The 23,404-nt window shown below is 36.8% G+C and overlaps 1 protein-coding gene across 1 annotated transcript; it reads left to right on the top strand.

The window, feature by feature from the left end:
• The first annotated feature begins 1,890 nt into the window (after positions 1 to 1,890).
• On the top strand, positions 1,891 to 22,791 carry LOC124165420 (cell division cycle 7-related protein kinase-like). The gene is made up of 11 exons (XM_046542827.1): positions 1,891 to 1,989; positions 2,155 to 2,508; positions 6,308 to 6,527; positions 8,279 to 8,372; positions 8,621 to 8,763; positions 10,453 to 10,579; positions 11,284 to 11,496; positions 14,043 to 14,138; positions 15,837 to 16,158; positions 18,458 to 18,607; positions 21,706 to 22,791. Exons 2-11 carry the CDS (start codon positions 2,187 to 2,189, stop codon positions 21,915 to 21,917), a joined length of 1,899 nt encoding a protein of 632 aa, XP_046398783.1. The 5' UTR covers positions 1,891 to 1,989; positions 2,155 to 2,186; the 3' UTR covers positions 21,918 to 22,791.
• The last annotated feature ends 613 nt before the right edge of the window (positions 22,792 to 23,404 follow it).

The following is a 23,404-nucleotide window of genomic DNA, read 5'->3' as shown; positions in this document are numbered from 1 at the left end:
CGAAGAAAAAGGGAAGAGATGGAAGGAATATCTGGAAGATTTGTAGAAAGGAAGTCCCCTCAGAACGGATGCTATCGCAAACGAGAGGGAAGTAGATGCCGATGACATGGGAGCCCCAATTTTAAGATCGGAATTTGATGCAGCTGTAAGAGACCTCAGAATAAATAAAGCGTCTGGCATTGATGACATTCCTGCAGAACTAATTAAAAATTCAGGAGAGAAGACGTTGAACCAGTTGTACAAAATCATTAGTGAAATGTATTCGACAGGTGAGATACCAAAGAACTTCGAGAGGAACATTATAATCCCTATTCCTAAGAAGAAAAGAGCGGAGAAGTGCGAAGATTTTAGGACCATAAGCCTTACTACACATGCGTTGAAGATACTGACAAGGATCATCTATAGAAGAATAGAATGAAAAGCAGAAGAGTACTTGGATGAGGACCAATTTGGATTCAGAAAAAACAAAGGCACAAGGGAAGCAATATTGGCCCTAAGACTGCTCATAGAAAAGAGAATGGAAAAGAACAAGCCAACATTCGTTAGGTTTGTGGACTTAGAGAAAACATTTGACAACGTGGATTGGAGCACAATGCTTGGAATCCTAAAGGAAATTGGGGTTCTTTATAATGACAGAAGAATCATCCACAGTTTATACAAAAACCAAGTAGCCGTGATAAAATCAGGGCCCAGCTGTGAAGAAGCAAGAATTAGGAAAGGAGTGCGACAAGGCTGTACCTTGTCACCCGTAATTTTCAACGTTTACATTGAGAAAGCCATTAATGAAATCAAAGAAAAGGCATTGGGAGTGAATATATCCATGGAGAAAAAAATAGCATGCTAAGATTTGCCGATGACATAGCCGTTATAGCAGAAACAGCGACGGATTTGAAAAATATTCTGGTTAATATGGGTAGGGTAATGGGTGAATATCAACTGAAAATAAGCACGAAGAAAACCAAGGTCTTAGTAGGCAGCAGAAGAGAAGAGGCCAAGACTAACATTAAAATAGGGAAGCAAAAGCTGATAGAGGTGGATGAATTCTGTTATTTGGGAAGCAAGATAACTAGTGATGGGAGAAGTAAGAAAGAAATTATCAGCAGAATAGCCCAGGCGAAGAGAGCATTCCACCAAGAGAGACCTGCTTACAGCGGGAAACTTAAATATGGCGTAAAGAAACAATTTATAAGAACCTACATTTGGATTATGCTCCTATACGGAAGTGAGGCATGGACAATGACCGCAGTGGAGATAGCAAGGATAGAGGCCTTCGAAATGTGGTGCTACAGAAGAATGATGAAAATCAAATGGATCGACCGAGTTAGTAACGAGGAAGTCCTAAGAAGGGTAGGAGAGAAGAGAAGCCTCATGAAAACCTTAATAAGAAGACGGAACAACCTTATAGGCCACATCTTGAGACATGATGGCCTGATGAAGACAATCGTCGAAGGACAAGTAGAAGGCAAGAATGGAAATTGAAGACCTCGAACAAAATATATGGAACAAATAAAGAGAGATGTGAAAGAGAAGAAATACGTAGGTGTGAAAAGATTAGCTGATAGGAGAATTGAGTGGAGAGCTGCGTCAAACCAATCCTAGGATTGTTGACCAGTGATGATGATGATGATGAACTTTTCAATGCTATTCCTTGCAATGATAAACGTTTAAATTAATTGGCTGAATAAAATTAAAGGTAAATTACTTACAGATTACTGAGTTATTACTAATCTTTTGTTACATGAGATTATATTTGTCTAATTCCCAATTTCAACAGGGTTTCGCTGCGTGTAAGCAATTTTTATCAATTAGATTGAATTTAGAATTTTAAGATCCACATCACTCAAATATTGGCGCCAAACGTTGACAGCCAATCATAATTTCGTATCATATTTTAAAGTTTTGCACCTACTTCCGGCCGCCATCCACGCCAAACCCGCCAACGGCCGTGAGCCGACGCGCGGTTTTTGTGTAGATTCTCCGAAATTTTCAGTTAGTATTGTTTATGTGGGTGTATCATGTTTCTAAAAGAGTGCTTAAAATTATTTCATTCATGACCATGCGACTTTATCTTATTAAAGTCATTAAATTATTTATTTGCAATGCTCGATTCTTGGTTACCTGAAGTATGTGTTTGGTTGCTTTCCTCATTTCCAGGAGAGTACTGATGTTTCGTTCGAGTGAAGGGGATGGAGACTCTAAATCCACTTCCCCTTGAAAACTTCCAAATTTTCGATAAAAAGGATGAGAGCCTTGCAGAATACCACTCAGCGAAGTCGGATGTCAGGCAGGAATTAAATGACTCGGTCTTCAATTCACCTTTGGAGACTTCAGTGTGTAAAAGTACAGCTCAGGATGCATCGCTCAACATTACGGTGGAACTGCCCGAAAAAGATTCTGCACTTCGTGACGAGATCGAAGCTCCTCTTAGTGGTGGAAATGCCGAAAAGTTACCTGTTTCTGCAGTGAAAGGAACCACGAAAGCCGAACTCGAGGCTTCGAAGCAAAAGAGTAGGTCTTAGATGTCGTTATTTTAAATAGATTTGTTCATCATCTGCTTGTTGTTCGGTAGCATGCTATTGTGTCGGCTACTTGTAATGCCCGCGATTTTACTCAGTGTCCTCCCAAGTTTTTTCGTCGAAATTTATTGGAGAATATTAACTTGAGCCAATTAGCTACTCATTACTTTCTGACACAAGTTTTCTGACTGAGGAGGAGACGTAATGTTGTTAGCGGTTTCGATTTTTTTGGAAGGGTTATTTATTCCTTAATAAGCCTCCAAGTCTTACAATTGTCAAGCTCCTGTTAATAACATTAAGCTTATTGAGTTTGTGCATAAAAATATCGCTGATGGAGGGTTGAAATGGTGTATTCCCCATGAAAAAAATGCCACATTTAATTTTCAGTTATCAGAATAGCTATCTGAATTTTTTATAAAAATTAGGAAGCAAATATTGCTGATGGACGTGCGCTATCAAGGACTAATGTATGCTCTACTTTATTTCTATGTATGGGTAGTAAATATCTTCCATTGAAGCAAAAGAGGAAGAAAACATCTGAAGCATACGAATAGATGAACTGTCAGCTTACCTTGGACAGTCCGCTACCAGATGTAAAGGTTGATTTTAATGTAAATGACAATGCTTTTTTGATCCCAATAAAAAGCTTTATTTAAGTGACCCGGGCCTCGAAGTCTCGCCTTCAAAATCAAGGTTTGACGATGACGTGTCTCTTCTTTGACTTCATTTAAAAATACGATTTTTATGCAGAACGAAGTATTGCCATTTACATTATGGATTAGTTTCTTGAAATCACATTAGAGGCTGTCAATTATGTGGTTAATTTTGATTTAGATTCTTTTTATATCACATTCCAATCGATGGCTTGCTGAAAATCTGGAAGTTATACCATGGATGACTACCAGAGGAATTTTTATTTTATTTTCAAACCACCGGATACAGCTCGTATTAGCCATTTTACACTGGTGTGTTCAACAAATGTAACAATTAAACGTACACAAATGACCATGCCCTAGATCTGGGAAACCTACCCAGGCGGGACTCGAACCCGCGACCTCTTGTTTGATCGGCGAGAACGTTACCCCGCCGCCACCGAGGCCGGCAAATTTTTTGATTTTATTTTAAAAGTGTGTCCTAAGAATTCATGCTTCTAAGTACTGGTATTGCTGAGAAGTTGACATCACTGCCATCAGATTCCTCTTATACTTATATAGTGGCCAACATGGTATGTTGGGAAAACTTTCCTTTATCTGGAGCCATTGGAACGCAAATAAAGACAGAAGGTAGAAGAGTATGTTGCATTGGCAGTTGTGAAGAATTTCTATTCTACGGCCTCATTGTGGACCATTAAGAACACAGTCTAATGAAGAAGATAACTAAGTATATGCAAGGGTCAAGGAGCATAGCAGTGCTACCTTATACTGTGGGAATGACGGAAAGAATTGGGAGAGTTTTAGAAATGGACATGACATGGAGATATTATAATGAGCTGAGAATTAGTGACCTGCTGGAATATGAGAACAAAATTATGGGTAATGTGAAGGGGAGTACAAGATCATGTGGCTACAATAAGAAGTGTTTGGTATTGATCTCTAGGGGGATGCAAACAAATGCCAAACCCAAACTGTCAACGTTCCAGTCCCATGACAACCTGAGATCATGTTGGTCCCTAAAATGGATGAAGAAACAGGGAAAGCTCCTTTGGAGGCCTTCACCTGCTTCCCCATTCTTACTGAAGGCCTTCCTCCAATCCCCATTCTTACTGAAAGGGTTGTTTGAGGCAGAAAGATGATCTCGGAGCTAGCAAGATGAATGGCCGCTAAAGGGCACCTTAATCCCGTTGGGCATGAACACAAACTATTACGGCAAGGGGGACTGAACCAGAAGAGTTTGGCGTTCACTTGCAGGCCACTAGTGATCTCCATTCAATTGGGCGAAAACCATGAGGCTCTTTAAGTATCAGCACTGCTTCCAGTTGGCTATCGCAGAGCATGCCTTCTCGAATGTGGATTATCGCACAGTGATGAATGCAGCATGAATCTCTTCGAAGGAAAAGATTTTTTTCTTATCTTACCTGGTAGGCTATTAAAAAAGTTTCTGGCTCAGACTCCTGAGAGAAAACAAGCTCCAATCTGGGTGCTCAATGGTGTGTTGCTGTGCAACCAGGAGGACAACATGAGGACAATATAAATTCTGGCTAACTTTCACAGGATGGTATTCGAATGTTACATGAAGATGTGTCCTGTCTAGGCAGTGAAATGTGTTAAACAATGTACAGCTATGCAATCACAAAAAAATGCATTGAGCATTGCTGCAAGAATCATGAGCATAAAAGTTGGTTTTTTGTCAACAGTTACAAATCAGTTGATTGATTAGTAAAAATTCATGTGCCATATGCTAATATCTTGCAGAACTGTCATAAAATAATCAATTAACATCTTGAATTAACCTAACATGTGAAGTTGTTAAAGGCCGAAATTAATGATAATGTGTTTGATTACCCAAAATCTTTATAAATTTGGTATATTGACTTTAAAGGAAAGTAAAATGTAGAATTTATTGACGTATATTTTTAGTTCCACTGAGGATTTCTTACTCCTGAGCCTTCAAAAATAATTTGTTATCAATGCCAATATGTTGTCTATTTCATAGGCTTTACTGGTAGAGCTTTACGATTGAATTGGAAATTTGATTGATTGGAAATAATTCATCAGTAGTAGAAAAACCATGAGATTGGTTTGAGACAGGTAACAACTCATATTATCAATATTCGAGGAAATAACTGTGTACTAGCTGAGTGATGTACTTTTATGGATTCACCTGTAAATAGACCTAAGACCTTGTAAGAGTCAGGTTGTGAAAACTGCCAATCCAGCAGATTATCCCATTAATACTGGCAGATGATTTATCCTCTGTGGAATTTTTATCCTTTTGTCAAGTTTTTGTCTCATGTAAATGCAAGGAAAAGTTTTTAACGTGGGCCATATCTTATATTGTTAAGATGTAATTATTTATTTTCCCTTTCTCTGGTGTGAAAATTACTCTTACATTCTGGGGAGTTTGCCTCGGTCACTTATTTGCCTTTTGGGAAACCTGGCTTAAGTAAAAGGCCTTAAGTCATGAATGGTGTGTCACCATAATGGTAAATTGACCATTTCATCAAGTCTTATTTAAGTATACCGGGACTAGCCACGGTGATAACTTTTATGGAGTCACCCGCAATGCACAAATTGTGCGAAAAATCCACAGAGGAAAAATCATTCGCCTTGACTGGGATTCGAACCCGGATCCATTGATTTCCGGCCGAGTGCTTAAGCCAGTTAAGTTACCGAGGCGTCATTCTCCCCTGTGGAAATTTGTGGACTTTACCGGACAAGGTGGTATGGACTGCTGAGCATATTATGCGACTAGCAGTCCAGGTCGTGCGCATGGCGTCACAGCCGGAGGCAAAGCCCGAACTTAGAACACGAGAGGTGTTCGCTCTAGACTTATTTAAGTACACCGGGACTAACCACGGTGATAACTTTTACGGGGTCACCCGCAATGTGCTCAGCCCCAGTAAAGTCCACAAATTTCCACAGGGTAGAATGACGCCTCGGTAGCTTAACTGGCTAAAGCACTCGGCCGGAAATCGAGGGATCCGGGTTCGAATCCTGGTCAAGGCGAATGATTTTTCCTCTGTGGATTTTTTGCACAATTTCATTGAGTCATTTATTATTATCATTATCATCCTTAGATCAACCAAGATAATGTCAAAGTGCACTTATTGACTTATTTATTTTTACTCTCAGGGGAAAAGGCTCAGATCTCTCGCCTTTTAAAATGCTTACCAGCTTTGGGAGAAAGTTTTAACATTCATCGGAAGATTGGAGAAGGAACTTTCAGTTCCGTGTTTATGGCCACGATCAAGGGAGAAGAAGATTTGCAGCAGTACTATGCCATAAAACACCTTGTGCCTACCTGTCATCCATCACGGATTGAAAAAGAATTGCGGTGTTTAATGGACATAGGGTAAGTTATTACTTCTTATGTATATGAAGGAATTTATATTTATTATATTTTTGGTGAAGTAAGTTTTGGATGCAATTCTCTGTTTTATTAAGATATTAAAAATTTTAGTTGGGTCAAATTGAGTGTTTGAACTTAATTGACTTTTTGTCGCCATTGTAAAAATATGATGCTGCTATTTGTTTGTGTTCATATAGAATGGTTTTCACATATTTCGTTATACTAAAGAAATGGTGTTTTAAAATGAAATTTTGTTGAGTTCCTTGTATCACATTATTTTGCAAAACAGTTGAAACACCTTATTTCTACTTTTGGATTAAGATACTCTTGTGAATATCCATCAGACTTGAATAATTTATTCCTATCAGATAACCAGACTGTGTCGGCCTAAACTACTAATTTAAAATATACCTACGAAAATGCAGCAATCCTTATATCTGCATCAAATACAGTGGTGCACTCAACCTCGAATATTGCTGATCACTGGAGATGTGAAAAAATCTGTTTCAACCTGAAAACGTTGTAAGCGATGTCAACCAGAATAAAATGTTCCCAGCAAACTTTTTTTAGATGATATTTCATGCTAAATTACCTTCTACATACATATATTGATTTAAAACATATGGTAAAAACGTGAATTAGAGAATATCAATTTTATTGGGTGAAAAAGAAGTTACATTAGCTTATTTCAGAATTTTTTTAAATAGTTTAACACTGTTTACGTTTGAAATAATCTCTAATGTTCATCTGTTTTTTGTTTCAATTTCTTCATTGGAGGTCATTTTCTATTATAAATTGGTTAACACCTGATTCTTTCAAAATCTGTTACGGTCTTACAAAATTAGGATAAGGCCCTGTAAGTTACGCTTTGTCATATCATCGTCGCTTCTGTTTTCCACTGTTTCCATGGAATTCAATTGAGCCAACTCTTACTCAGTGATGTTACGGGAGATCATGGGATTGAATGGTTTCATCCATGGAGACATAATCATAGCAAAGCTGTATTTTATGATCCAATTTAACAGCACTTAGCATAGTCATCAAGAACCGTTACGTATGAAGTGAGTAATGTGTTGGGGAACAAGGAGGTATTGTATGTGAAATCCAGCTGAAGGATTTAGATCTTTTAAATTTTCAGTTTACTTGCAGAAAAGGTTTAATGACTTTTTACAGCATTTGTCCCAAACTGGATCTTTTTACAGATTTTGGCCCTTTTTTATCTGCCTTTTTGAAAATTTTATTTGCAACAATCTAGGAGGCATATTCATAATCAATTATTACTGATGATCTGGGGTATATGTGAGGTTGAGTGACTGTCTGTTGTAACAAGTGCTGCTAAATATCTTAAATATCTTAAGAAAATCCCACGTAATCATGATTGACTTTTTTATTTTCTACTGGGTAAATTTGGCGTTAAGATTTGCATTAGCAAAACATTAATTGGTGATGAAAAGTAAAGAAGATTGTCATTCCATAGAAATATTTATTTATGTGGAATTACAAAGTTTTCGTTACTTTTCATCATGTCAATTAGACTCCATAGAGTCTTACCTGAAACAACTAATTATATTAATAGAGGACTTTAATCAAAGTCTCAAATTATTTGGAATTGAAATGAGTGATATCCCCTGAATGTTGGCTTGCATATTTAGCAATCCGTGAATTAGTATAATTTTTATAAATATTGCATTAGTTTTTATCGTTGAGCAGTCTTATAAGAAATCCCATTCATTCATTCTAATCTTTTTTTCCAGAGGAAAAGACAATGTTGTCGGTGTTGATCTTTGCTTACGAAATGGACTAAATGTTGCCTTTGTCATGCCATACATGCCGCACAACCATTTCACTGTGAGTATTTTTGAAAGTGATAAAATAGTGTTACTATGCACTTGATTGGTTTTTCTTATAATCGATATGTTACTCTTAAGAGTTCTTTAATGTTTGGTTTGTGGTGTAACGTTCTATGATTCTACAGTATTTTTAGTAAAGTATGATCTTTTTACGTTGGAATTATGCATTTTTATTACACTGATTGATTGTTATAATTATGAAATAGAAAAAAGTTTTGTTATTCTAATGGGATTTATCTATTTAAGGAATATGTAACAAAAATGAATGTCGATGAAATCCGGCTGTACATGAAAAATCTTCTTGTGGCCCTGCAAAGAGTTCATTCCTTTGGCATTATACACAGGGATGTGAAGCCAAGTAATTTTTTGTATGACCGTGCAGGAAAGAGGTGAGTTTATACGGTCATTGAATCTCATGTATTTTTTCCAGTTTAGCAAATCTAAACCCAAGTGGAAATTCCGTGCACCAACAATGTAGAACAGTATGACTTAACCAAATGTTGTAGGGAAATTGAGAATTAAATGCATTGAAGTGATGAAATTCGAGAAGTTAGGGAATGTAGAATGGGAAATGAGAAATAGGAGTCAAGATGTATTGGTTGTATGAGTTCTGCGACATGAAAGAAAAGACATTAGAGCGGAATATAACATTTATTTTTGAATTTATCATGTCAGTACTCCATGAAGTGAACATTCAAACGATAGATTTGATAGGGCATGTTTATTAATAGTTGAGGAAAGTGTTAATTCACCTTTATTCCCCGCCTAGGAAATAAAAACTTTGACCGGTAGTCATAGAAAGTTTTAGGAAAATCTCTGATAATAAAGCACGGTTAAAAGAGGAAAATGGGAGAACATGGGTGCGTTTGAGCAGTGAGTTGAGTGTTTCATTGGTGTCTTGGCTGGGTGGCTAATGGTGGAGCCAACTTGGTGCCACTTGACTTCATCTCTACTACCACTGTTTGACTTCATTTCACAGTGTACATGCTTTGCGGCATTTCATTTTCAATCCCTCCGTACAACTGATTCCTATGTATGCGAACTCAAGGAAATTGAGGAAAATTGTATGGTAAATGAGGGAATAGTGAGGGGGATTGAATATGAAAAGTTGGTACGAACAGTCATTGCTGTGCACAGGAGAGTAATCATAGAGTGTGTACCACATCTACTATGACAATTGGAATTAAAGGAAATAATCAGATTAGGGCATATACCAAGGGAAGCATATGTTTTCTTCATTACATTTTCTGCAATGTAATGATGTGACATGGATGTTCGACTGACATGTGCCGTAATGCATAAGACATTTGCTACGAGGAAAATTCTCTTATGCAAAGAATATTGGGGACTTCACTCTAATTTTTGTCTTATTTTTCGTTTCACAAAATAAAATATATTGCGACCGGTTTCGATACAGCGTATCATCATCTGGCCAGATGATGATACGCTGTATCGAAACCGGTCGCAATATATTTTATTTTGTGAAACAGCTAAGTGTTTTCTTAACCTTTGTGCATCATGAAGGAGTTTCACCATGTTACGCCAACCACCATCGCATTTGTCTTATTTTTCATTTATTTGCACGATTTTGTTTTATCTTCCTTGTTAATTCTTTAAAAATTTGCCAAAAAATAAAGGATTGCATAGTCTCATTACAGGAGATGGGAAAAGAGACAACTTTTAAAAATAACATAAATGTAGAGGCTACATTTGGACAGAAAGCAAAAGAAAAACAGTGTACCAGAAACAGAGAGAAAACCTGGCATAGTGCATGACATTCATCTGCCTAGCACAAAAGTTTAAGTGAGAGAAATGCTTTGAGTTTGTGATGAATGAGTTGGTGAGGAAACTGTAGGTATGGAGGGAGTTTCTGAGAAAATTTGGCACCATGGTGGTATGGTCCCTCACATCATAATTATGGTACTATAGCCTCAGAGAATATTGTTATTTTGAAAAGTATTATTTCATAGCATCTTTTTTGTGTACTTGGTGAATTTCAAAAGAAATAAAGGCTTAGGTTTCCTGCTGATTGGGCGGAAATTTTACCCCAATTTAATTATCATCTTTTGTTTTCACAGGTTTCTTTTGGTTGACTTTGGTTTGGCCCATGATGTTGGAGAATCGTGTGGTAGTACCTTTAAAGAATTGAGTACCTCTATATTTGTGAGCCCAAGGAAGAGGAAAAGAATGGAAGATCAGAAAGATGTAAGACTTTAAAGTTAACTAGTTTTTCATGACTCACAAGATTAATTCCTTTAATCATAAATGAAATATTTTTAGGGAAGCCTATGATGCACCTGGACTAGAGTGTTGTGAACTATTCATCTGCTAGAAAGTCAGTAAATATTAAGTTTCAGGCATGCATGAATTCCAAGTTACCTCGTTTACAAGTACATAGTAATCTTACCATTGTGTAAGCAGTGATCTGATATGATTGTCAATAGTGAAGGAGTTTGAAGAATAAAGAGACCTCATCTCTTTCGTTTTCTATCTGTTGCCTTCATGAGAAAAAATTGACTTTTAATCCTGCTGTAGATAATCTATTGATGTGATGAGCTCATTCGAGGCAACTCTCTGCCTCTCAGCCTCTACTGAGCTTTTGCATTGGTCTTGTGTAGTTTGTTGTTGTTGACATTCTTATTAGTGATTCTTGTACTCTCGTAATGGGTGGGTCTGTCTCAAGAAGGGAATGAATCGGATAGTTTCCCACTTGTGAAAAGTTGAAGCCGATTTTGGCACTTTTTTGTTTTTACATGTATGGTAAACATACACAAGAATTTGGCTGAATGGGAAAGGTTTTTAGTTTTTCTTACCTTTCCCTTTTGCCTACCAAATTCTATTAAGGTTTAATTGAACAACCCGCTATTCAGCACATATTTTTCTATACACAGTTTTTGTTTGTATTTCAGGATGAGAATTCTACCAGCCAAAAGATGCCCTGCAATAATGGCTTACGAATGTCTCCCAGGAGACCCCTGCAGCCGATTGCAAAGGCATTGGTTCAAGGGCAGGTAAAGGCTCAGGAGAGAAATGTAATGGCTTCTCCCACGAGGAGACCTTTGGGGGAAAATCAAGGGCACAACATTAAAGTGAACCACAGCACACCGTCCAACTTGTCCAAGGTACTGTGAGTGCTGTGTTTGAAAAGAGCATGCCTAAATGTGTTGCAACCCTATTACCGTATTTGTCCGAATATAGCTGCTCATTTAGGTTTTCAATCCACATTCTTTAGTTAATATAACCACTACGTAGACCGTTGACCTTGAATTACCATATTTATCCATTTTATTTTGGAAATGATGCCTTAGATGTGGAATATCTCATGCTAGTGTAGTGAATTATTCAATTATTCCACTTTGAAAATACTTGCTTTAAATAAATGATGAACTTCCTCATATGTACAGTATAAAATGTGTAAATCTAAACAATGGAATCATCAAAACATCGGAAGGTTTTCCAGAGTTTCTCTAAATTTCAATTTTTTAAAGTCGCATCGCCAAAAATGTGGCTATCTAAGTGATTTAATTGCCTTCTCAAAGCCTGGCTGTATTCGTGCTAATCCAGCTAGTCAACTAATTTACCATTTTCTTTTGGAAAACCTGGTAATTTCATTGTGGCTGTAAGGTCTTGGAATGTCTGGGAAAATTTGAAATAAGTCTAGAAAAAGCAGACTCTCTTTATTACGAAGTTCACGAGACTGAAAAACCAGAGGTTCGTAAAAACTAAGTTTGTATGAACGTTTCTTTTAGGAATCGTTGAAAAAAAACGTGATTTGGCAAAATTTCTTGTCTCCTCAATCTCCCATACTCATAGCCCTACTGCAGGATTCATGTGTAATATATGAGGTTAAATTATGTGCAAATATATAAAAACAAACACATTTGTTTGATTTGATCAATAGAAGAATGATGCATATTGCAATCGATGGTTGATATCTTCCTGTATACAGTAAGTCCTCGATATACAAACAAACTAACTCAAGGCATCGAGGAGTGCATTTATCGTGCAGAATGCAACTTTGCATCACTGTTGTGCGTTAACTGACAATTGTGATGAGCTGATCTAGCTGGGTGTGCGACGCAGCTGGAGCCAAAAAAATCACTCTCCACTGGAAGGGAGAACGGGCGAAAGGCTGAACAGTTCCCGACATCACACGGGACTCAATGATACTTTGTTCAGAGTATGCCCGCAGTCTGAGTTCCTTTACGCCACACCGCGTTGCACCGGCCAACTCGAAAGGCACCAAATTTGAAATTTTGGGTATGCATGAATTTTTCGAATGTTTGTATCTATGAAAGTTCATAAATCGAATGTGCGTAGGAAGAGGACTAACTACGCTCAATTTATGATCGCTTTTGAGTGGATCACCATGACTCCACTGGAATGAAGCTTATTACATGATGTTGTGTGCATACAGAAGTATCTCCTACTGATGAAAGTACCATAATTGATGCTCTTGGGCACAGTGCACGAGGAGAACTTAAACGTAGCTCAATGATTATAAGGTAGCATAGTGTATATCCACCTAAATGCTGTTGCTTATCTGTGGAACTTCATAATAAAGTTCTTTATGTAACCGCTGGGACATGGACTGATGTTCGTTATTTTGGTAACAACGAAAATATCGTAATAACGTTCCTTTTGCTATAGATTGGATCGACCTTTTCGTTGGGAATAATGATTTACTTTGTATTAACGAGAACTTCGTAATAAGGGTGTACGCATTAATGAGAGTCTACAATACATATTTGATTTAGAATTCAACTAAACAATTTTCAGCATCCTCTTTTTCATACCCTTCATATGATCATCCCATTCCCAACATGTCATTCTGTAGGTGCCCCATCCATGTTATAATGCATTTTATTTCAATCGTTTTAAGGCTCATATTTCACGGCATTCGATCACATTTTTATCGCGTATGAAGATAAACATTTGGTTTTAGTATATGTTTATGGAACTCTGAACAACTGTAATCCATCATCAGTCATCAAATCAAAGATTGGGTTGTTGCAACTTTCTACTCCATTCTCTTATCAGCTAGTCTTTTCACACATAGGTAACTCATCTATTAACTCAATTCTTTATCTGCTCAATTTTTCTCATCAGAGCATTGTTTCATAATGTGGCTGTTGAAGTTGTTGTGTTTCAAGGTTTGCAAACACTCCTCTCCTGCTCTTCTTAGAAATTCCATATCACTGAAACTATATCCATTTGTTCTACTTCATTCTTCTGCAACACCACTTTTAGAAAGCTTCTAACCTTGGCTTCTCTTCTGCTTTGAAAGAGTTTTTTCCTTACTTTATTACTTAAATTCGTAGGTGTTAAGAGACTCCTGTTTTTTAAGGAATACCATCTTCCCACTGCATATTCTATTGACTGCATAATTTCTTGTTGCTTCTTCCATTGCTAGTCACTTGGCTACCCAATTAGGAGAATTCCTTCACCTCCTCAACTTTCGAAATTGCAACCAAGGAAAATTCAGGGAAGTCATCTTGATATTTGAGTGCCCACCCTGGTTATTGCTAAAAATACTCTACACCCTTTTAATGACTTGTATCCAAGTAGAAATAGGGTTCTTATATTCGGACATGTACTGTAATTTCTATGTAGTTTTTTTTTTACTTTTTTGGCTATGAGTGACTATGGCCTTAACATCTTTTTACAGTGCATGTCTACACCCAGGCCTAGTGGAGAGTTCTGCATGCTGGAGCCCAAGCAGAAGTCTGCAGGTGGTCTTGTCATAAGAGTTCAGAACTCCAAGGCATGTTAATTTTGTTGTTACTAATTTTTTTTAGTTCTTTCCTGTGTAGAATGATTTTATTCTGAAGGTTATCTTGCCTGTGTGTAGCTAAACAAATGCTGATGTTAATGTAATGATAATGAATTACTACGTTGAAAAATTGAACCTTATAGATCAATAAGCTCAAAGTACCTGTAAGCTCTTAATAAGTGCAACATTGTCTTTGCATCCCTATGTTTAAGTTGTGTAAGCTAGGATTGGTTGTCAAGTGACTTGAAAATTCTTTGACTCCCTGAGATCTTTTAAAGAGAACTGAGAATGAAACTTTTCATTCACATGCATTGTGTATCAGTGATGTTGGTAAACTTTTTCCCACGAAATAAAGCATGAAACAAAAATATTTACATCTTAAAAACTTTTTCTAATTCTAGTGTTGGTAGACCTAAATGATAAATAGAGATTTTGTCCAATCAGGTCCATATATCCAACAATTTATGTTTATGTCTTTTGTCTAAATTTTCCAACTGGTAGTGCATGTTCTTATGAATGTCCTTCAATTTTTTTTGTGAAAGCTACAAAAATCGTTATTTATTTGTTACAGTCATCAAGCAATTATTTAGTGTCAATTTTAATTGCTTGTTTGAGTGATTGGTTTAAGTTGCATGGCAAATTTTCTTCGGACTGAGATTTATCATAGTTAAACTCCCTAAAGATTTGTATCAAGGGGCTATATCATTATAAAGAGTTAATTCACGTAATACATATATGGTACTTCAGTGTGCATTGTTCAAGCCTGCAATTGTAAAGTTCTAGCTTGTTATTAGACTCATTTAATGTTTGTTATTTTTGTTTTTTTTTCATGATTTTGAATTTTCGTTCACAGTTGATTTTATTTTTAAAATTTAGTTACAGTATTGTATTGGTATACTTATGTTTCCTAAAGTAAATTATTTTATACTACATACATAATTCATATAATACTGTAAGTTATTCCACTAGTTGAGGGTGTACGTTGAATACCATTTTTTTAAATATCAACTTCATAATCATACTTCAGTCAGAAAAGCCAAAGGTTTGAAAAAAGAATATGCTGTCCTTTGGACCAGGAATGATTAAAAATAAGGAGAAATGTTCTAGAAAAATCTCTGATCTCCTGTGGAATTAGTGATTGGGAAAATTGAACTGTGGCATTGCCTGCTATCTCCATTTGCACTTAAATACTAAATCATATTTACAAATCTATGTTTCTAATACAATTAATTTGTTTTAATTATATATACAACAAGCATATGTTTATATGTCTTTGGTTTTATTCTTGCTGTTTTTATACTGATTAGTAATAACTTATTTTTGTTTTATTATTCTTCTGAGCAGTAAACGTTTTTGGAAGTAAAAGATATTGTTCCTTAACCATTGATAAAATATAGAGATGTATTTTACTATAACCTTATTCACCCTTCGGGAATTCTTCTCAATGGAATGAATGAGTGTTGATGCTTAATTGTTATGCATTAAATAAGTGTGTTGATGTATTTCAGCATAATATCAATGCACACAATTTAAATTGTGTGGATAAGAAAATATGTAAAGTGATAGTCTGGGAAATGGAAAAAGTATTCTGGGAAAGTTTGGGTTTTTTGCTTGATGTTTGATTGGCTCATGTGAATTAATTGTTTCTTGTGTGGCAAGTGGATGACGTCTTTCTTCCCTCTTGCACAGGTTGTCCCCACTCCTCCGTCAGCTGTGGTGAGGAATGGCCCCCACCGCCGTCCCCTGTTTGCTCCGGCCTCTCGAAGGAGCCTGGCCTCCAACCTGTCCCCCCTCCCGCCCCCATCCACTCCTCCTTTGCCCCCCGTCTCCTCGCAGCTCGCCTCTGCCCCCGGCCCAACGGCCACGCCCACTTCCAAAGGCTGCAGCTGCCACGCTCTCCCAAGGGTTTGCCGACACTGCCTCCTGCAAAAACCTCACTTTGCGCCCCGTGCCGGGACACCGGGGTTCAGGCCCCCTGAAGTACTGCTCAAGAGTCACCAACAGACCACAGGTAAGTTAGGGAATCATTTTGAAAATGGCTGTGTGAAATTTGGTGATTTTCACATTCGTCTGGAATCCAGGATGGATCACCGAAAGGGGAATTGGCTTTCACTTTGGAGACCACTCTATAATACAGGTGCTTTAAGGAACCTGATCTGAGAAATGAAGTACAAACAAGTCATTTTCATGAAAATCCCAAAACATGCTATAATTGCACCTCAAGGGTGGATCTGTACAAAAGATAATGACGTGACGTAATGGTGTTTCATTATAATGCACTTGATTACGAAAAATACATTGCAGACTTCGTGATAAGGACATGTCACGGTAATATTAGTAATAATAATGGGTCACCACCCTCTTGGGTGCTTAGTGCATTACAAAAACAAAAGAACATAATAAAATACTAGAATCCAAACTATTCAATATCTCCCCCTTTTCATAGACAACCAGGGTACTAATATAAGAAAGAACACAACAGATCACACATCTCCCCCTTTTTACCAAGAAAACTGGATTAATTGGATACCTGTCAGATTACACAACAAGTGGCATTCTCTTTTGTATATTTTGTAAAATTGTATTTGAAAATCCGTATTTTTATACTAATTAGCATTGAGATTCTTGTCAGTGCATGCAAAAATTGTTGATAAATGTTTGAATAAATGTTGGTTTGATAACATGTATAATGTGGTTACAACGCAAGAAGTTTATTAAAATTAAATCAACTACTTTTTGGGTTATGAGAAAATTAATTCTATTGGAAGTCAAATCATTATAGTTAAATGAAAATGATGCCAAAGTCAGCTAAAATAGGTAGAAAATACTTTGCTCAAAATTAAAACGATTGAAGTATGCACATTTTATTTGTCCTCATTTTGTTTCTTAACCTTGAAGAATGCAGTCCATGATGGCTCAACATTTTCTTAATTACAAGGGTGAAAAATATTTTCACCGACCTACCTTCTGTACCCCTCAAGAGCAACTGAGAATGAATGGATGAAAATGGATGCACCTCAGTTCTCCTGATTACCAAGTTCTGTGGTTTAATTCCCAGTCAATTTGAATTTTTACCAAACTTGGCAATCGAATTGTGTGCATCAGCAACCTATTGTCTAATTTTTGCTGAAGTTTGTGAGGGGGAAAGTATGGTGGTGTGATTATAACTAGAGATGGGAATCCTCATGAGAGCTTCAGTCATAATTCATTTTCATAATTTTAAATGAATGAAATTATGTTTTCTTCATTTTGTCCAATGTGGCTTCATCATTGTTTGTGCTGTGGGATGTCATGGTTTTATTTTTCTGAGTTATTATTTGGGTTATTCCACGTCAACTTAGCCAAAACACCCCACGCTCACCATCTTAGATTTGGATCATTTGCTCCCATTATCTGGTTATAAACATAGTTGGGGAAAATCCTAAGTACAGTAAAACCTCTTTATATCGTAACGGTGGGGGCCAAAATTTGGTCATTTTGATGTATGGAGGTTCACTATGGAGAGGTTTTAGTGATAGGCACCATTTTTTCATATCATTCAGAAATGAAAGACACTACTGTCTATAAAACCATTATATGTATGTGTTTAAACAAACAAGCATGGATTATTGAACATATATTTATTACCTATATACATAATAATTACAGAAAGCGTGTGCTATCACATGATTTTTACTACGATTTGAGAGAAAATTATGAGATCTCTCTTAATTCAACAGTTATTTAAAATGATTAGGATAGTTAGATACCTTTGTTCTTATTTACTGTTAGGAATGCTCTCACATGGAACAAAATGGCCACAACTAATGATTAACGTGAAACTTACAGCATATTAAAGGTATATAAGAAAAAAATTATAAGGGTGAAACATTTATCACTGAAAATGCCATTCCATGTACATAATCGCAGCTGCATTAATGGTGTCTAGTTGTCTCGGTTTGATTTGAAGAGGTAGTTAGGCCGTCTCGGGGGTATCTCCTTGGTATGATAAGTGGAGGTTTTACGATATAAAGAGGTTCACTACAAAGAGGTTTGCCTATAAATTTACATGTAAATCTGACGGGACCGTAGGGGTGGTATGAAGTATGGAGGTTTATGATGTAAAGAGGTTCACTACATAGAGGTTTTACTGTACATGTTTTGGTTCAGGTACCAATCCTATCTAACAAATGAGTATTTGTGTGTTCCAAGTCTCTAAGGAGAAAATTCTATTCTTTGGTTGAAGTATGCCGATCCACCGTTTTTGCATTGTAATAAAAAAATGAAATCAAGTGAGTGACTGATAGAAGGTGACTGTTGTTATTTTTCAGCTGTGGACATGTGGGCTGCTGGTGTGATTTTGCTGTGCATAGCCAGTGGATGTTACCCTTTCTTTCGATCTCCTGATGACATTACTGCGCTAGCCGAAATAATGACTGTATTTGGCACCACAAGACTTGAAAATTTGGCTACTAAATTGGGTAAGTTTTTGACTTTTTTTTTAACTAAAGGTGAAATTTATATGAAGATGGTTTAAGATTAAGACCAAGGCCATTTTGGTGAAAAAAATTTCGTAGTTATGAAGGCTGTTTGGAATGAAAGTTATCTGTTACATTTGGTCAGTATTTTAGTCAAGCTCATTTCGTTAACATAAGTTTTTCATCATGACTTCACATATAAGTAGTTGATCATTATTATATGTTTACATTAAAGTTGTGATGTCAAGCCAAAGTAATGCACTTACAGGGACTGCAAACAAACTCAAACTAGACAAACCGTGTGCTAGCATTGTGTACCTAATCTTAGTGAGCTCCTGGGACCTTTCACGTAGGGTTTTTTGTATGTATGCGATACTAAATAATACATCTCAAGATGTAATCAAGTGAAACAACTGTTCTTGTCACCTCTTAGCTTCCTTTAAGGCTCTGCCCACATGTAGCTGTTATTACCTTTGACTTATCCACAGAAAGCAACAAGTTTTTACGAGATAGCAGTCCAGCTAACTGTAATAATATTAAAATAGAAGCTGTTACTGACTTGTTTGAAAAATTTGGCATATTAAATTGGAAAAATCTACTACCCGGTGAGGTAATTCCCATAAATGGGGTCAACATCACTTGTTTCAATATTAGATTAAGAATGAAAATGCTCTGCATAATTGTCATCTTGAAATCTTGCAGCCAAATACAAAGGGCACATAACTGTCAGCACTTTTTGCTGCAATCTTGCCAAACAACAGTGGTAAATAGATTACTTTGTGACAAGTATCCATGTTTCAGATTATCAGAGCATGGGTTTCACCCTCCTGCGATGTTTTCTGCGATCCTTAAACGAAATAAAATCGAAAGCAAAAGCACCAGTATTGCTGCATTTTAATGCAAGGATACACATGGCTTAATATTTTCACTAGATTCCCTTTGTTTATTTAATTATTTTCTTTACTTTATTACAAGGAATGTTTCAAATTTACTTGGGCATCTACTTTACTATAGAAGAAGACAATTAGCTTCAGAAAATACTTGATTGATTTTAGAAGATGTCTTTTATGGATAACAAATTGTAAATTAAGAAAAATATTATCTACAATCTTAAGATGTTTATATCATATATTAAATGCACAGTAGTTGCCATAGCCTCGCATGCTGTTGAATACAGCCCGAGGAAACTGGAGATTTTGGTGCACTTTGGCATGTTTACGCTGCAAACAGTTGCTGTGGAACTGGTGGGGAGGGGAGTAGTGTATGTGATGGCAATGAGGGAAATGGAAGCAGAGATGAAGGGAGTAGAGATCGCATGAGTCACAGCCATGTGCTTAGCAGTGTAGACAATTTGTTGGAGTATATAGAGAGGTGGGAAATGAGTACAATGACATTATCACCTAATAAGATCAATGGTCAGGTGAAGAAAGCTCTCGAGGAGTCCTTGAAGCTCTCTAAAATTACCCCTTAGGGGTTATTGCAATCTGAGGAAAAGTTTTCATAACTACAATTACTGTCTGAAGTTCTTGTTGGAGCGCCTTCCTGAACTCTAATAATATTTAAAATCAAGAAAATTAGTGCTAAACTGCCAAGGAAAACATGTGTTCATAGATTTTCCAGACTATTACACAAAAACGTCACCATTCTCCCGTGATTTGATGTATATGTTTTAATAGGACAAGTTTTGCTGGGTCATTTCTTCATTCTCAGAGATTACTCGTAGAAAATGCCGATAACCCTGAGTATATATCAATTGGTTGTTTTAAAAAATCATAAAATTGTGCTACATTTTCATTACCATTACTCCCGGCAACAGCCGTACACATTCGTGTTCGGAATGACCCGTGTCGATGAATATATCGAATGATGTATTGATATTCATATGACGATTAGTAAGAAATTTAAAGATTATGATAAGCAGATTGTTAAATTCTACAGTTGAAATTCTCTATAAAAAATTGTTCAATGTAGTCTGCTTTCTATTTCTTGAACTGAGTTGAGTATTTTTGTGTCAAGTTTTGCGTGGCGATCCAAAGCATCGTCTGCTCCCGCAATACTTGTCAAGTAATGATGCGTATACTCCTCGCATTGAGAGCTGCATTTGGATTCATCACGGTCGTAGAAAGAGAGATGTGGGATGAATGTAAGAAGATCAATGGCTGATAATACATAATTAAGTAACTAATGAATTCGGAGGTTTACACACTCAGAAAATTCTAGGAAACAACTTGCAGGTTGCTTCATGGAAAATAATTGAGCGTATTAATCAGGAAAGTGCCACTAATTCAAGCGTACTAGCCAAATAGTTTCACCTGTATTTCGCTCGGATGGTACTGGGACAGGGAGAAATCGTCGTGCTAAGGGGGAACGTACTAACCAAGTTCTATTGTATAATGTTTGATTTACTATGGGCTATTTTGCTGCATCAGTGACAGGATTACCCCAAAATTTTCGAGCCGCTACTAGGTGCGATTGCTAGGGAAACGCATGGATAAGTTTACTCTTAAATTTGACATCAACTACTGGAGATGAGGATGGTAAAGGGAAGAGGGGAAAGGAATCAATGTTGTCACAGATATTCTCCATATTCTGTAGCTGGTGCATAAATTTATGAATAAACCTTTCCCAGACATTTACTTTGGCAAAATCACGAGCATTAGTCTGGAGACGTTGGAATCATCCTAACTTGAACGTGGTGACCTAGCCTGAAAGCTTATATTCCGAGACCTTTTCTTTTATTTCATTTACGGCTTTCTTCATTGAAAATTACGGGTGACAAAGCACTGTCTTGCATCAGTCCTTTCCTAATGCTTGCTTCTTCACAGCTGGGTCATGATTTTATCACCACTATGTACTTGGTTTTTGTATAAACTGTGGATAATTCTCCTCTCATTGTAAAGAACTTAATTTTTCAAGACTCCAAAAAAAAAAAAAAATGATGGACGTGAAAGGTCTGCTCATTAAAATGGAGTGTAATGTAAATTACAGCAAAATGATTTCCAAAAGTGGTAAAAATGACAGGTTTCAGGGTTCTTTCTAGTGTTTATCTTAAGAGAGTTATGTACCATTGTTGACCATTATTTTTTCCCTTTTCTTTTCAGGTAGGAAAATAATTTGTAGCAATAGAAGGCCTGCAATGGACCTTCGATTCCTTTGTGAAAAACTGCGTTCTCGTGGAGAAAATACTACTCCAAGGGAGCCATTGCCAAATGATGCCTATGATCTTGTCAGTCGGTTACTCGATCTGGACCCAAATTCTAGGATAACGGCCGAAGAAGCATTGCAACATCCATTTGTGATGTATGGATCATGAATGGTCCTCTTTTGTGAACACGCGAGACAATACGAATCTTTGACTTCCGTCGGAGATGGATCATTACTTGCCATTTTTCTATTTGCCTGGAATTTTGGTGACATGACATGTTTGTACCAGTCATCGCTATAAGCTACATACCATTGTGCTTCTCATGTTGTACTTACGGAGGTAATGATGGCTAAAAGGGGGTTTTGCTATGCACACAAGTCTATGGAAGCCATTATACACAGTTTTTGTTTGCCTCCCAAACCAAAGTTGAAATTACTTGGGTTTTCCTGGTTATGTATTTCCTTGTCTATAGTGGGGACCCAATGCTCGAAAATTCTCTTTTGATTACATGATGCCGCAGTATGTTGTGTACTGCTAATTTTTACTTCTAAACAAATAGCTTGTGATTTTATATACTTTTAAACTAATTTTATTGATCCTCATTGGTGCTGTTTTTTAGTTCAGTACAAAATTTTGTGGGGATTACCTATGTATGGAAGAGTGGTCAGTTATTCATGTTCATTCCCATTGTGTTTGTGGGCTTAGGTTCATGTCATGTGTGTTTGATTGGTGTATGTTTCAAGAGAATTTCTCAATTATGAGTATGTATGTCATATTTTCAATTTATGGATTGTTACACATCTTTTGAGAATTCCATCTCATTAACTTCAATCCATACTCTTCTCTGGAATTTGTTTTATTTCTAGGTTGTGCTGTTTGTCGATGGTCTGGTACTGAGAATGTTACTGTATTTTATTTCTCATTTGAAAAATTTTGATATCTCTTTGGAGGACCATCCTTCTTAATGTGATTTAGCATTAAATTGATGGACTTAAAAAAGTATTTTGTATGCCTTGGGGAATAAAAAATGATTAAAATATCACATATTTTCTAGTGATTTGTGTGGAGATCATAGTTTTGTAGTGCCTTGAGGAACCTCAATGGGTGCAGAACCCATTAGGCATAGACTTTTCAAAAGCGTATCTGTATCATGAATGATAAATTGTGTTACCTCTGGGAAACAATGGAGTTCATCCACGCTGGAAGGGTGATATCGCAAACAGCATTGTTGACTTTAGCCCTAAGTTTGTCTGAGACAAGCGAGAGTCTGCCTCTCCCATTTCCATCCTCAAGGGAACATCTTCCTTCCTTTAATGCACAATCCTCTCTCCTCAATATTAAGGCCGTTTTCCAATCCACGTAGTATGCACTCTTATTCCCTTGTTCCCTTTCTCCCTTGCACCCTGCTCCCTTACTAATGCTCTACTGGCGCCATAAAGTGTGAACGGAAATAATGCGAACTATTGACAGTAGCGAAATGTGAAGTGCAGGGTCGGGACATCTTGTGGTTGATTTAAGAATTAATTTCACCCTGCTACTCGGTTTGTAATTTAGACAGCTTAGTATTTTGACTTTTCTGGCACCGATTGGACGCTCTCTCTTCACATGATAATCAAAAAATTACTTACAACTCCAGTTCAAGACTTCTGAGTTTT

The sequence above is a fragment of the Ischnura elegans genome, chromosome 9 (genome assembly GCF_921293095.1).
Source record: "Ischnura elegans chromosome 9, ioIscEleg1.1, whole genome shotgun sequence".
Taxonomy (NCBI): domain Eukaryota; kingdom Metazoa; phylum Arthropoda; class Insecta; order Odonata; family Coenagrionidae; genus Ischnura; species Ischnura elegans.
This window is presented reverse-complemented; position numbering and strand designations above follow the sequence as displayed.